The sequence below is a fragment of the Papio anubis genome, chromosome 7 (assembly GCF_008728515.1).
Source record: "Papio anubis isolate 15944 chromosome 7, Panubis1.0, whole genome shotgun sequence".
NCBI classification, from domain to species: domain Eukaryota; kingdom Metazoa; phylum Chordata; class Mammalia; order Primates; family Cercopithecidae; genus Papio; species Papio anubis.
In genome coordinates, this window is record NC_044982.1 from 34,194,505 (window position 1) to 34,210,425 (window position 15,921).

At 44.6% G+C, this 15,921-nt stretch overlaps 1 protein-coding gene across 18 annotated transcripts in view; it reads right to left on the reverse strand.

Moving 5' to 3' along the window:
- RGS6 (regulator of G protein signaling 6) overlaps positions 1-15,921 on the reverse strand; it is a 629,077-nt gene that overhangs the window by 101,539 nt on the left and 511,617 nt on the right. For all 18 annotated transcript variants that reach the window (XR_004184869.1, XM_031668021.1, XM_031668024.1 and 15 more), the window contains exons 4-6: positions 10,932-10,982; positions 7,117-7,223; positions 5,818-5,869 (exon numbers count right to left, since the gene is read on the reverse strand). Coding sequence is in view for 17 of the 18 variants with exons in the window: in XM_031668021.1 (XP_031523881.1) it covers positions 5,818-5,869; positions 7,117-7,223; positions 10,932-10,982 (210 nt within the window). In the remaining variant the exon portion in view is untranslated. The remainder of the gene's footprint in view (positions 1-5,817; positions 5,870-7,116; positions 7,224-10,931; positions 10,983-15,921) is intronic.

The window sequence follows — 15,921 nt, forward strand, 5'->3', positions numbered from 1 at the left end:
ATTAGGGTGGCAAATATGGTTCTTTATGATCCGCTCACTGCTTATCTCATCAACTTCTTCTCCCTCATGCAGGCACTGGGAGGCCACCAAACTCTTTTAGATTCATTCCTTTGTATATGCGTCCTTTTTGTGGAAGGTCTTTCTCTCTTCTCTCCTTCCCTCTGTCTATCTGGCAACCTCCTACTAATCTTTGAAGACCCAGGTTGGTGTTTCAGATAGCATCTACACATCCTCGACCATGGAACTAAATTCCATTGCACTGAAATCCTGTATTTACTAGACTGTCCCCTGCTCTAGGCTGAAGTCTCTTTAAGGGCAGAGGCTATGTCCTGCTCAGCTTTCATCCCTGTCCCTAGCACCAGAGCCTGTCTTGCCAGGTACAGTAAAAAGGCTATGGAAAGGGAAGACAATTTAGGTCTCTCAACCCAGGCTAAGGAAAGGTTTTTGGCCCGTGGTTTCCCTGTTTCTTCCTCAAACGTGGCCTTCATCATCACTTCTCCCTACCTTTCCTTCTTCAATGTCTTCCTCCTTCTCCAGAGCCAAGTGGAACAATCCAGGGAAACCAGTAGATGAATGGCATAAATAAATGAACAACAGAATGATCAAGAGGGAGTGCCAGAGAGAACCTGTGATCATTTTGTTGTTGGACAACAAGATCTCTTTACTAAGAGATCTCTAGTCAACTCTTTGCTGGATCAACCTACTTCATTCATTTGTTCTGAAAAATTTACTGATACCTATGACATTTTGGAGCCTGGAAGCTGGCAGCCTACCCTCTGGCATGCCCACACTTCTGGCAAATTGTGTGCTAATAAGACTCAGTTGTGGTTGTTCCCAAATCTGCTTATGTCAGGCACATCTGTTATTTTAATCACACAAGTTCACTAAATATTACATGTGTCAATGAAACTAATGTGCAAAGAGAGAGAGTGTTGCTTCTATGAAAACTCAGTTGAATGATCTGGAACAATTTAATGAAGGAGAGTCAGCTAAGACAGTCGCTGGTGAATTTGATACAGGTGAGATAACTGGAAAAAGGAAGAAAAATAATAAAAATCTAGGAGGGGCCAATGTACAAAAGACTACAAAAATGTCTTTACATTCTTGATGCACTTTAAAGACATCAAAACAGGGTAGTTTATTTTGAGTGTGGTTGATTTAAGAAACTAAAATCATTCAGCTCAAAATCAAAGAGAACACTGTGGTCCTACCTCACAAGGCTGTCAGATGAGTGTTCCTTTGTATATCTTACCTTTCCATATGGTGCTTTAAGGTGTACGTATGTCGTTTTAAAAATGATTTTCTACTTACCAACTTTTCCAATGAACGAAGCAGCTATAGTGCTTCACTGGGTCTGATAAAGGGGTGTCTGATCTATCACAAAGTACCTCCTTCAGTCTCTTGGAGTCCTGGCAGAATTAGGGACAACCTCAGGCAGGAAGCTTGACATGTCACCAGCCCCACTGGGCCAGGTCTTGATTACCTTCGAGCAGTGCAGGTCAGTGGAGGTGGCAGCTGCTTTGACAGTGCTGCCCTGGACAGTATTTTGCATTTGCCAAATGTAAAACTCAGGAAAGGCTAACCCGGATTTGACTATGGGTTTTATGCAGGCAGAGTCATCCCAAGAAATGTCCAAAGGGGACAGCTGGGTCAAAATGGGGCAGGGGGGTTGTGAAGTGAGGTATTATACATGGAATGCAGAGCTGGGGTCACTCCTGATGGCCATGAGTCACAGGGTCACACGCTACTAGCTAATGTCCCTGTGCCTAAAGTCACACAAGAAATCTTTTCACCACAACAAGGAAGGTGGGATGTGGCTGTTCTTGGCACAGAACTCCCTGGGGCTTGTCTGCATCCCAGAGTGCCCTCACCAGGGCTTGCTCTAACTTCCAACCAACTCTAGTGACTACTGGTGACAACAGTCAGCCCTACAAGAGGGCATCTGGAGGAACTGTCTTAAGCTCAGATACTGGTTTCTCTTGGATATTTAATTTCTTACCAAAAAATTTATATTTCCTTGTCCTTACATCTGGCATTGCACCCTTACCTATATCTCATATCTCACTTAGACAAATCCACTGCCATCTCAAGTTCACCATGTGTCACCAAAGTGGAACATATTTAAAAATTGTATAAAGGGAACAGATTCATGTATTATATGTGCTATTGAATTTCTTAAAAAAAAATTGAGCTTATCGAATTTCAATGTACTGAAGAAACTGACCCCTTTCTGTACTTTCTGCCTTTACTAGCAACATCATTATGTACCTCAATCTCCTAAACTAGGGAACCTATAACTCACTTATTTCTCTATTTTCTTCATACTCTCTGATGACTTTTTAGAATTACAGCATTTTAGCACTGGAGGTAACCTTGGCAACCATGAAGTACAGGCCCCTCATTTACAGATGGGGAAACTAGAGGCCCAGAGAAGTGAAGTGATGGACTCAAGGGCTAGTTAGTGATGGAGATGGAATTAGAATTGAGGCCCAGTGCAGAGTTTTCTCTATGATATTCACCAATCCATTTACTCAGTCACTCATTCAAAAATGTACTGAGTGTCTCCTATGGGCCAAGTATTGTTTTAGGTGCTGGAAAAATCACCATTGTAGCAGCTACTGCTTCCATTGAGCCCACTGAATATCGGGGACTATTTGACTAAGTCACAGCCCTTACTTCATCCTCCACAGTCCACTCACTTGATCCCCCACAGTCCCCTTGCTTGATCCCCCACAGTACAATGGTGATTTTTCAATCTCCGACATAGAATTTGACAGAGTGGGGACCAGTAAATGGTTGTTGATTGAATGAAAGTGTCTGGTACTTCATCAGTCTAAATCATACTACATTGAATTCTTAGCTTCAGTTTCACATGCTTCCTGGTGAGAGGGTCACCATTGTAGCAGCTTGATCCCCCACAGTCCACTCGCTTGATCCCCCACAGTCCCCTTGCTTGATCCCCCACAGTCCGCTTGCTTGATCCCCCACAGTCCGCTTACTTTATCCTCATAACAAATCTACGAGGTGGGTTCTGTTATTACCCCCATCTTATAGATGAACCAATTTCTTCCCAAGTTGGGAAAAAACTTGGGAAAGTGTGTTCATTGTTGGGGACCCACAATAGCTTCCCCAAACTGCTGACTCCATTCTAAACGTCTCTCCTTGACGGCCAGGGCCTTTTTATAAACCCGCCCCTCCCAAGCTATTCAGCCTTCTCAATCATTCATCACATAAAACCTCTGAATACTCAAGCCAGATCCTCACCATGCCTTTCTTCCCTGCATCATGCTGCTTCTCCCAGCCTGGGATGCTTGCAGGGAAAGGCTGTGACTTATTCAAATCTCCGACATAGAATTTGACAGAGTGGGGACCAGTAAATATTTGTCGATTGAATGAAAGTGTCCGGTACTTCATCAGTCTAAATCATACTATATTGAATTCTTAGCTTCAGTTTCACATGCTTCCTGGTGAGAGGTTCACCTCAGTCATAATAACATCAACCAGCATCCCAGTGGCAATAATACTAACCTCACCCCAGTAGTGATACCAACCACCACCCCGTATTAACTCAGAGAACCTTACATGCATTTCATTTAATCCTAACAAAACAACACTAGGAGACAAGTGCTGTTACTACTCTAATCTTAATATGAGGTCTCTGAGGCACAGAGAGGTTAAGTAATTTGCCAAGATCACCCAGCTAGTGGAACTGGTTGATCCTGGGGGCTCACTGTGCTGGATTCTCTCTTGGTAAATATATCCTGATTTTGTAACTAAACTGCTTTGGAAACCCTGGGGAGTACTGGTTTTTCTTTGTTTTGGAGACAGGGTCTTCCTCTGTCACCCAGGCTGGAGTGCAGTGGCACAATCATGGCTCACTGCAGCCTTGAACTCCTGGGCTCAAGTGATCCTCCCATCTCAGCCTCCCGAGTCCCTGGGATTACAGGTATGTACCACCATGCCTGGCCCCTGGTGAACACTTCTGCATCCTGAACCTTGATTTCTCCCTCTGATTTGCCATAATTGAAGCACAGGAATTTAAAATAATTTTTCTTTAGTGAGAGCCTGAAACAAACTGTCATTTCTCTCCCTGTTCATGATGCACAATTAAAATTATGAAATGAAGAACATCTGTAGACACAGGGCGCTGATGCCCTTTAGTACTCAGCATAAGATGGCCTAAGCTTTGTGGAAGAAAATATTTTAATCTTACTTGGGCCCAGGTATCTGGTCTTACCATCCTCCCACCCTCTCCACTGCCTGGAAAAATAGTGGTTTTCACATTTACAAGGGCACACGTTGCTGCATGGAACTGAGCTATAATTACTCAAATTCCAAGTTGGGCTTTCATGAGCAGTCTTTTCAGCCTCAGAAGCACTAGTTTCATGAGCAGTCAAATGCAGCTCTCGCTTGCAGCCGGAAGCCTTCCTGGATCCACTTATCACATTGGTCAGGGTGCAGCACAGTGTCAGAGGGCCCACGGTGGCCTGTGGATAGCCAAGCAGACAGCCCCAGGGCCTGCCCTTCTGCATGACTGATGTCCTCCACACTTGGCCATGGAACAACTCCAGCCTTAGTAGGTAACAGCTCACTGGTATTTCATCCTCAGGTTGGCTCCCTGTTGTCAGTTTCCTCTTGCTTGAACATGTTACTCCAAGGTTGTATCTTATCCCAGTGGTCTCCCAGACAGGCTCCCCTGATCACCACCTAGCTGCACATCTCCCTCCCGCTCATCACAGCTGCATCTGCCTTCCTGTCTTAAACAATTCTGCAAAGAAGCTGCAGGACTCATTGAGTGTCCCAGTCCCCAGGAGAGCCACAGACCAGACTGCCACAGCAGCTGAGTCAGCAGCAATGATGCATGCAAAGGGGCAGTGCTGCTGCTACAACCTTCAGGCATGTCACGTACAGGACCGTGAAAGAAGCATGGGTTTTGGAGCCACTCAGATCTGAGTTCGAGTTCTGCTCCCTCTAGTGAGTGTCTGTTGATCACCTTCAATAAAGAACCAGAACTGTCAGTGGATATTTACTGAGCACTAACTCTGCCTCAGACATGGGCTATGCACTGGAGATATGAGAATGCACAAGCTGGACCAGCCTCTGCCCTTGAGGCTTACAATCAAGGGAGCATTCAGACAATGTGGTAGTGTGAGGGTGTGGCCTCTCTGGGCCTCAGGTTCTTTCTCTTAAGCATAGTGATAATATAACTTCTGCAGAGAACTGGCATATAGGAATATTAAATAATCTCCGTTGAGAGTATGTGGCAGAAGAAGTCTTGTAGGTCCCCGTCTGGAGAGAGAGAACTCCCAGCTTCACTCACTCTTTATTTTCCTAGTCCAGGATGACTTCTGTATACCTGTCTCTGGTCTCTCTCCTTTTTCTACATTGCAACTATCAAGAACACCAAAAGGTTCTTAGTAAGTTTTGACAAGTCTGTGAGAACAGAAAGGGCCAGGAAGAGGTAGCCCCTTGATCCAGCCCTCCCTGAAGCCCTATCCCTGGAAAGAACAATTAAAAGTCACCATCCCATAGTGTTGCTGTGGATCCTGGTTCTCCATGGCCCCAAGATGAACATACTGACCACCCTTGATAAGATTTTTCTTCCCTCTCCTGCTTCCCCTCCAAGGACTACACCTTTCAGTGAGCTGGGCCTTCTTCTGTTATGTGGAATAGAAAATTTGTTATAAAGCAACAATATGAGAAAGCACTAAGCAGAAAGGACCCTCCTGCCCATGTACCACAGTTGCCCACACCAAGCATTTGTCTTCTGCACACCCAGAAGTGACACACAGTGTGGGCTGTGGCTTCAGTTCTCACCATAGTCAGTGTTTTCAGGTTCCCAGCAGTTCGAAGGCCAGAAGTACGGAGCCTGCAAAGGAGCATGGGTGTCAGGGCTCACAGGTGTGCCATGCCTGCACTTCCCTCCCACATCCAGGGAGGAGCCTCCCTGATGGCAGGCTCTCCCCCAACTCCTTCTTGCTGATGCTTCCCCACAATGCTCTCCTCTTCTCTAATGCAGCTGAAGTGAGTCAACATTTTAATCTAGGCATTGACAAATAAAATGTAAGGTAAGCAAAACAAATGCAAAAATGAGAAGTTTTGTTTACAGGGAAATATATTCTTATCCTGAGACAATAGAGGTCTAAGTACAAAAGTCAGGCTGGCACTACTTACTGGGCACCTAAGCCCATGTTCCTTTTCTCCCTTTAACCTAGTCTGAAGAACTCTTCTCCCAAACCCTTTGGTTAGACCTTCACTCAACCCCGTATCCTCTGCCCTCATTACCTCTAGGGAAGGATCTGGGAGAAGGAATGTAAAATGGGTGGGGAGGGTGATTAGGTAGCAAATAGAAACTTCACTCCAGAGAAGGTAGCATGAGACAGTAGAAAGATCAAGGTCTGTGCCATCAGGCTCACTTAGGTTCAAATTAAGGCTGCTCCTGGATTTACTAAATGACACTTTAATTCTTTGAGCACTTCAGTTTTCTTATCTGTAAAATGGGTGATATTTACCCCCTAAAGTGTGCTTTTCAGAATAAATGAGGAAATCTGTACAAAGTGTCTACGATGGTCTTAATGTCTGCATCCCCCTCAAATTCACATGTTGAAATCCTAATCCCCAAGGTGATGGTATTGGGAGGTGGGGCCTATGAAGCCCTCACAGATGAGATTGGTGCCCTTATAAAAGAGGCCTGATATAAGCTCCAGGTCCTGTCTGCCCTGTGGGGATGCAGCTAGAAGGTACCTTCTATGAGCCAGACAGCAGGCCCTCACCAGACACCAAATCTGCCGGCACCTTGGTCTTGGACTTGCCAACCTCCAGAACCATGAGTAGTAAAATTTTTTTGTTTATAAGATACCCAGTTTATGGTATTTTGTTGTAGCAGCCCAAAGGGACTAAGGCCCAGGGCATGGTAGGCTCTCAATGACAGCCTTTTACTATTCTCTAAGTGGGTCACCCAATGGTCCAGACAAAAGTTCTCTTGGCTTTCCCAGTGCTGATGAGGAGTGAGGGTTACTTCCTCAAATATCCCTAGGTTTTCTTTGTAGTTCTAAGCTGAGATCAGATGATGTTGAGAAGAAAAGGTTCTTCAGGAGGAGGAGCCAGCAGGCTTACCTGGAAACGATAAAAGGTACCATCATCCTTCATGGTGAGAACATGGTCCGAGATTGGAAAGATGTAGCCCTGGGCAGCGATAAGGCTTCCCAAGTGTATTGCTTCAACTGTAAGAACAGTGCATAGAGAGAGAAGGAATTAGGAAGCAGGTTATTTGGCTGAAAATTAAGCTGGGAGATCAGAAGTCAACTGTCATCACCCCCAGATGACTGTGTTGATGACATGATTGCCCTTGCTCAGTGCGGGGGTGAGGAGGGGAGATGCCAATGGCTGGAAAGGGCCACTGTGTGTCTGGGACTTGTGTGAATCCCACCTCTGAGAGTCTGACATTGCTTCACCTCTCTCCACCCTGACCTTCAGAAGAAAGTCTGGCTTCAGGGTCAAGGGCATAAATTCTGGCATAGATGAACCTGTATTTAACCAAGTGAGATATTTCACACGAAGTTCTTAGCAGTGTCTGGTACAGGTCAAATACTCCATAAGTGCTGGCAGCTCTGATTCATATCAGTTTCATCATCCCCAGCAGTAAGAATGCAGCCTCACTACCCATAGAGACATAGGACTCCCACTGCATTCCCCAGTATGACAGTCCCATCAGGGATGAGAAGCGTGTTACCCTTCTCTTATGGACAGAGAGGAAAACCTCACTTCCTTTGAAAATTAGAGGAGGGACACTGAAGTGGGCAGTGACAGAGAGAGGCCAACCTGATAGAAATACTTATATTTTTGCCACAATCAATCTGTTTCTTTGTTCCTTTAGCACCAGCCATAAATAGATGCACATAGGAAGTTGAGAATATAGGTTGGGCATAGTGGCTCAGGCCTGTAATCCCAGCACTCTGGGAAGCCGAGGTAGGCGGATTGCTTGAGCTTAGGAGTTTGAGAACAGCCTGAGCAACATAGCAAGACCCTGTCTCAATTAAGAAATTTAAAAAAAAAAGGTTAAGAATTTAGATTTATCCTGAGCAGAGCTAAGAAAAAATAACAAACCTCAATGCTTCTACCACAAAAAGTAATCTTTCACAAATCCAAAAGTACTGTTACAGGTTAAGACTAATTTTTGGACATGGAAATTGTTAATGTGCTCAGGGAGTCTCTAGCAATTATTAATTTCATGAGCTCTGACTTTTTAAAGTAGTTTGTTTTGGCTTTACTTGCAAATTTTTCAAGAAGTTGAATACAATGCAATGTTTTGCTTATTAAGAACCACCTATTCTCCTTTGAAAGAAACATACATGTAACTGGTGGAATTAGAATGAATGGAGTTTTATTTTACTTACTTAGTGATGACAAATTTGCTATTATTATTATTTTTTTTTTCAGAGACAGGTCTCACTCTGTCACCAAGGCTGGAGTGCAGTGGCACGATTCACAGCTCATCGCAGCCTTGAACTCCTGGGTTCAAGTGATACTTCTGCCCCAGCCTCCCAGGTAGCTGGAACCACAGGCACATGCCACCACATCTGTCTAATTTCTTTTATTTTTACATTTTTTTGTAGAGGTAGGGTCTTGCCATCTTTCTCAGGCTGGTCTTGAACTCCTGGGCTCAAGGAATTCTCCCAGCTCAGCCTCCCAAAGAGCTGGGATTACAGGCATGAGCTACCATGTCTGGCCAGTTTGCTTTTTAAAGTCTATAAGCTTCAAGAACCATGAGTCCAGCTAGAACAGAAGTTTCGTCATCAGCAGCTGCTCCTTCCCCATAGGAGAAAGAACAAAATCCTGTAGGAAGGTGACTTTCATACCACCAGTCTTGGAGCTAAGACTCTACCTTCATTCTCTGAGCAAAAATGTTTTTGCTTAGACATGGGCTATGGGGCCAGGTGTGGTGTCTCACACCTGTAATCCAAGCACTTTGGGAGGCCAAAGCAGAAGAATTGTTTGAGGTCAGGAGTTCAAGACCAGCCTGGATAACACAGTGAGATCCCATCTCTACAAAAAAAACCACAAAAAATTAGCTGGGTGTGATGGTACGAGCCTGTAGTCCCAGCTACTTGGGAGACTGAGGTGGAAGATAGCCAGGGAGGTCAAGGCTGCAGTGAGCTATGCTCGTGCCACTGCACTCTAGCCTGGGTGACAGAGTGAGACCCTGCCTCAAAAAACAAAAAATAACCACAGGAAACTGGCTGATGGGAAGAAGAAACGAGAGAGGGGCAGACGCTGGATCTGGCTGTTTCCCAAGGCCTTGGTTTGCCTCATCTCCCCGCTTCTATTCCCAGTTGACAAATTGTTCTTAGCTCCGCTCCTCCTCAGCCACTTCTCAGAAGCCCAAACAGGCCCCAATACCATGGTGTCTTCCCAAGGGCATCAGAGTATAACAGATTTTCATAGAAATAACTCTCATCATTCAGGACTCTTCACAGAAGCTTCTCACGCCAGGGCTGGAGGATTCCTGAAGCTCATTCTCACATACTGCTAGCCATTTTAGGGTTCTCATTATAGTAATAATAAAATATATGTCAGGAACACAATGATTATTTTAGGAGGCAAAGAAGCCAGTGCTCTTGGAAGAGAAAAGGCGGCCATGAGGAAATACGTTCCTTAGTTCAGCATTATAATCACAGGAAATACTGACTTTAAATACATGTAACTAAACAGGTAGATGCTGATCCAGTCCAGGCTTTCCAGAGGACTCAGAGGTCCAGGCTGCATCAGGGACAACATATAGGGAGTGGCTTTGGGTTCTATCCCTTACATAGGGTTAGCATTTACAGTTTTTCCCCCGTGAATCAAGAACTTGACTACAGTTAAGAATTTTCGCTAGTTGTGAGCGTAGCCACTAATGAAGCGGGTGAAAAGACTCAGGTCACTTCTATGAATGATCTGCTTTTCTGGCACTCACAGTTCTAAAAACTGTATATAATTAAACTGCATAGAAACTGTATTGTTTTGCAGGCAACAGTAGATTAGAAATGTTGGGTTAAAACACAGGAGTGCCAAGCTGACACACTGATTCCCGCAGGAAATCACAGATCCAGAATGGGTACTTGAAAAAAATCTTCAAAAAGCATTGTGGTTCGGGGCCATTTAATTTGGGGCAGATAAGTTTAATCACGCCAATGTCCATTAAGAACATCAGAGTGTATTAGTGGATCTTTATAAATGTGACCTTCAGGCATCAAGAATACTCACTTAATCAAGGCGAAGGAGTATGTAATAAATTCAGAAAAGTATTAACCAATAGCACAGGGGAATAAGCTTTACTTATCTCAAATTTTTATTTTTCTGGAACACCCCCCCCCCATTTCCTAATTACGCTGTGAAAATAAATTTTGCTGCCTATTTTCCGGTGGGAGGACAGATTTGGAAATTGTTTTATTGGCCAGGGTTTTGTTGTCGTTTTCCTGGTAAGGACTTCCTAATTGAAATGCACAATTAGAGTTGAAAAAAACATCATTCCTTCACTTCTTGCAGAAGCAGAAAACAGAGGGAGTCTTAGCAAATAATTAAACATCTTAATTGTGGATCAGGCAATCTAATTTTAAGAGCTGGCTCTAGAAGGCTGTTCAGTGACAGTGCTACAACTTATCTTTAATTGCTGCAGCTAACGAGAATTCAACTCATTTCACACACATTATTGTACTGGGCTCTTTGGCATTCTAAATAGTTGCTCATTTCCTCAAAGCGTGATTTAAATTTACAGACAAATATTCAGGAGAAAATAAATTAATTTTGTTTGTAAATAGGGTGATTCCACATCTTGGAACTCACATTTACAAGACCAGCTCTCAGGAGGGTAGGAAAATCCAGTCTGGAACTTGGTTATGGGATGTTTACTGATACCAGGGGAGAGAAGGGCAGGGTCAAAGGTCAAGTACCTGGGTCCTCAATGGAAAGGTTCTTCATAAGCCACTGCACAACGTCAGTACCTGCAACGACAAAGCAGTTTCAGCTGAAGACCTCCTGGGTGTTTAACACTGTGGCAGAAGAAACATGTTCACCTAAGAGAATCCTAATTCCAATCAGTCCACGCTGTAGAGCAGGATAATATGGACACTTTTTTTTGTCCTAACCAACCCTTTCCATTCTTCAGTACACTTCCATAGTTACAATTCCATTCTCGTCCAAAAAACACTCACTTCTGATGATGCAGGATGAGCTTATATTCACATTTCTAGGCAGTGTCTATAGAGGACTTCCCGAGACATGCTAGGTGAAGCTTTATCATGCCTGGCCCCCAGACCATTTCTTGAAGAAGGAGGCCTCTTCAGCTCCCTACCGTCAATTACAAGGGCTGACCAACACAGGTGACCTCATAGGTTCTTGCAAAACTCTCATCTCTTTTGGCACAGGCCTATCCTGAATGAATGTGCCCCTGCATTTGTGGCAGAAACGTCTATGTATTCACCAAGACCTCTTTCCTCTCCTCACTGTGCCATAGCTAGATTACATTTCCAGACTTCCCCGCACTTAGATATGGACTGAGTTCTACCCATAGAATGTGGGTAGAAACGGCATATGCCACTTCCAGACCTGGACCATAAAAACTCCTACGTGGCTCTCCATAGCTCTGGCCCTTTCAATCCCATCTGCTGGCTGGATGTGAAGACCTGGGGGAATGCAGAGCCACAGTAGGGAGGGAGTCACGGTTCCAGCCATGGACATTATGAGCATGTGGGGCTCTGACTTGATGAGGAATAAACTTTGTTGTGTTCAGCCCCTGAAATGTGGGACTTAGCTATTTTGGTAACTAGTATTACCTTAATGAATATAAATCTTGAGTCTGAAGTAACTTTTAAAGCTTGTCTACTCCAACCCTAGCCAATACACAAGTCCCATTCACAACACCCTGGACAAGAGATGCTGTAACCTGTGTTTAGAATGCCTAGTACCTGGGAACTCACAAATTTCCCCCTACCCAGCCTGACCCAGTTAAATCAACCTTGATTTATCTGAACAGAAACTTGCCCCTCTCTGACTTCCTCCCTTTGGCCTCAGTTTTGCCCTTTGATGACAGAAACACAAACCCCAACCTAACCACTCTGTGCGACAGCCCTTCATCTATTCAGACAGTCCTGCAGCATACCAGTGACGTCCTCCCTCTAAGTGCAACAGGCCCGGTCCCTCAGCTGCTTCCTTGCATGGCCTGGACTGGAGTTCCTCACCATATGTTCCCAATCCTCTGAAAATGTTCTCTTCTGTCTGCCTCTCTTTGAAAATATGACCCACAAACGATGTTCTGAGAGCAGCACTGTGTACATGGGAGTAGAGGAGTCCAGTTTTCTGGAAGGTTCTGAATTTCTGGTCAACCTACCTTTGCCACCCAAAGATCTCATTTTAAACCAGTGCAGACCATTGAAGGTGTGACGTTGTCACCTCTGAATTGTTTGATGGAACACAGCCTGCAAGGGAAGACATTTCTAGACATCAGAGTCCTACCGTGGGTCTGAGGCTTTGGTGCGAGGGAGGGGATGTGCCAAGGACTCTCCTGGGCTGGATTCCTGGCTGAAGGCCTGGGGATCCAGCCGAGGGGCTTCATGAGGATTGCCCTCTTCCCAGAGAGCAGATTTCTTAGATATGTGACTGGTGGCCAGAAGTGGGACTGTACGGGACAGGGAGCCTAGACATTTGGTTTCTCTCTGGGTCCATGGCAGGTGAAGTAACCCTGCACAGTGGGACCCCCAGGGCCATCCTGGTCCTCCTGTGTGCTCCAGTTCCACCGACACAGCCTTGCAATTTTGCAGTTTCCCTGCGTCAACCTCAAAGGCAGCACTTCTAGGCTTCTCCTCACTCTTACTGCTCCTGGACGGCATCTGTGAGTTAAACTTTAGATCAAAAACATTCCTATTCATTTGTATTTAGAGAGAGAGAATGAATAGGCGTGTGTACATGTGCCTGTGTGTCCCTTTCCTCCAAATTCTACAAGTTCAACATTTGTCCCAGGAAATGAAGAACAAAGCAGAAATCAAATAAGAACTGTAGCCCCAAGCTGGGGGTGGGAGAGAGATTCTAACCTGTTTTTTCCTCAAAAGAAAAATAGTTCTGGCTGGGTGCAGTGGCTCATGCCTGTAATCCCAGCACTTTGGGAGACTGAGGCAGGCAGATCACAGGGTCAGGAGTTCGAGACCATCCTGGCCAATATGGTGAAACCCCGTCTCTACTAAAATACAGAAAATTAGCCAGGCGTAGTGCCATGTGCCTGTAGTCCCAGCTTCTTGGGAGGCTCAGGCAGGGGAATTGCTTGTACAGGGGAGGAGGAGGTTGCAGTGAGACGAGATCATGCCTCTGCACTCCAGCCTGGCCACAGAGTGAGACTCCGTCTCAAAACAGAAAAAAAAAAGTTCTTTTTAGTGGGTTGCCTAGAAACTGCGAGGTTTCCTGCATTAGCCGAGCTCTCCCCCAGGCCTGCGGATTATCTTTCTGCTGAGCTTGCCGAACCATTATTTATCACCTGCCAAGATTGATTACTCACCCTGGGACAATGACAGCCCTTCCTTTCCCCTGTTAATTACTGTCATCATTAATATCCATGTCACTAATTAGTATTCATTCACATTGAAACTCCTTCCTTGCTATCATATCCGCTCCCCCCACCACCCCAACCCCCGGCTCAGCACCATTGTCTGGGTTTCTACCCCCTTTTGGCTTCCTGTGCTCAGTCTTTGGCCTAATTGTTCTCCCCGGTCCACCAGGCCCTGGTTTGCATTGACAGAGCTAAAGGATCACATTTAAGCACTTTTGTTTCTAAAGAAGGGAAAATCACAAAAACCCATTTCCTTTTTCCCTAGCTCCGTGGAGAGCACCGAGTGGAGTTTCTTTTCCCTGGTTCAGCCACCAGGACAGCTGCTATCTCATCTGGGGGCTGATGCAACAGTCCTCAGGCCCAGGCAAGGGCTGAGCGGCTGTCCCGGCTGCCTGGGACACTGCACTCCATCTGCAGTGGCATCCACTCTGCCACATGGCAGTGCTTGCTAGGCTTCATCTCAGCACAAGTGGCAACACCTAGAGACAGGGGACACGCTCACTCTCAAGGGCGTTGGATATTCCAGGCTTCCTTGGACCAACCCAGGAGCGGCCAAGCCTCCAGCCTGTGGCAGGGAGTCAACCATTGTGTGTTCACCCCCAGGAACAAGTCAGAAAGGGAAATCTGTCATAATGTTGCATCCTTTAAAACATTTAGTGATTACGCTGTAGCATCTGACAAGAGTACTCCAAACATCCAAATCCCCAGCAGGAGAAAGCATTTCCATTCTTCGTTTTTCACTTTCCTTTCTTGCCTCTTTCCTTCCTTCCCACTAACCCACAATCACCCTTTCCTTCCTGTTCTAAAGAGAATCTGAAGCAGATTCCTTTTCTGTTCTGTCTAAAATTAATTGTTGCCTTGTTACCATGATCGGTTTCTGGATCTTATCTTAGTCGAGCCGCTTTGCCAAGGACGTAAAGTCAATAAAACAACATAACAAATGCTATGTTGAAACAACACAACAAATGCAGGACGGCCACCCTTTATTCCTACAGATCCTAAAACACGGTCTGGAAGCTTTCTTTCTGAGGCTGATTTATCAATATATATTCCAGGGATATCCACGAAATACACCAGAGGGCACCCAAAACACCTCTCCATTGCATGCATATTTTATTAGTATATTTAAGGATGTATTTATGATATGCAGTTATGGGTTATGTTTCTATATGTGTTATATGTATTTCAATTATGTCTTCTATATTTAAAATCATGTTTATTAGATGACTGGGACCAAACCAAAAGGCCTCTAATAGGCGGTTGAATAAATAAATTATGGCTCATTCATGCAATAAATATTTATTAAACAACTACAGTGGAAAAGCATCTTGAGAACAGGGTGTACTATAAAATATTTATGTTGTATTAATTATATATGTGTAGACATCTATAAATATGGAGAAGAAAAATTCTGGATATAGATTTAAATTGTTAACTTTAGGTTACTTTGGGGAGGGGGAGGCATCAAATAATGGGAAATTTCTATTCTTTACATGTCTGTATTATTTGTAGTTCATAGAACATTCATATAATACTTTTACACTAGAAAAATAATTTTATTTTAAAGAGCATAGAGAGAAGAAAGAGGTGGCCTCTGAGGCCAAAGTGGAGATGCTATGGGTAACTCTGGACGGCCTCTGGCTATCCTCAAGCCCTGGTCATTTCCTGCTCTCTGGGGAAAGGGTCAGGAGACTCAAAGCTGTCTTTTTCCTGAGGGGTTAACAGTGGAAGGCTCAATCCTGAGGCTCAATAGTGTGCCTCCAATTGGCCACTCTCTGGCCATCTGCCACTCCTGGAGCCTCAGAGTGACCTTTATAGACTCTGACAGGGCTGTCCACCCAGAGTCTTGGCCTAAGGGTGACAACCTGCACCTCTCCTCTGTGTTTGTTAGCTTATTTACTCGGGGGACAGTAAGACATAGTGATCTTTTCCTGGTGCCTTTCCATGCTGAATTAACTCTATTGAGTAAGCTGGTAAGGGGTTTCTGTTTCTGGTTTCAGGCAGACACTCATAAAATTCAAGGCTTTGTCTTCAGGTGTTTTAAGCTCCTCAAAAACTGTAGCATTTGACAGAGATACTTTCCTCCCATTAATGCATCAGAACCCCGGGAGATCCTAGTATGAAACACTCCTCCAATTCTTCCCAAAGCATTCTATCAATCCGAACCCAGATCAGATTATGCAAAGTTGATAAAAAGACTGGTTCCCATCACCTGCAAATTTCCAGTAACTTGAAACCTGGTGGATTATACAGTACATCATAGTACTGATAAATGAAGCAATTCATAAACTAATTATCAATCTTGACTGTTGGGGAAAGACACTTTCTTTTGAGTAAAACGTTTC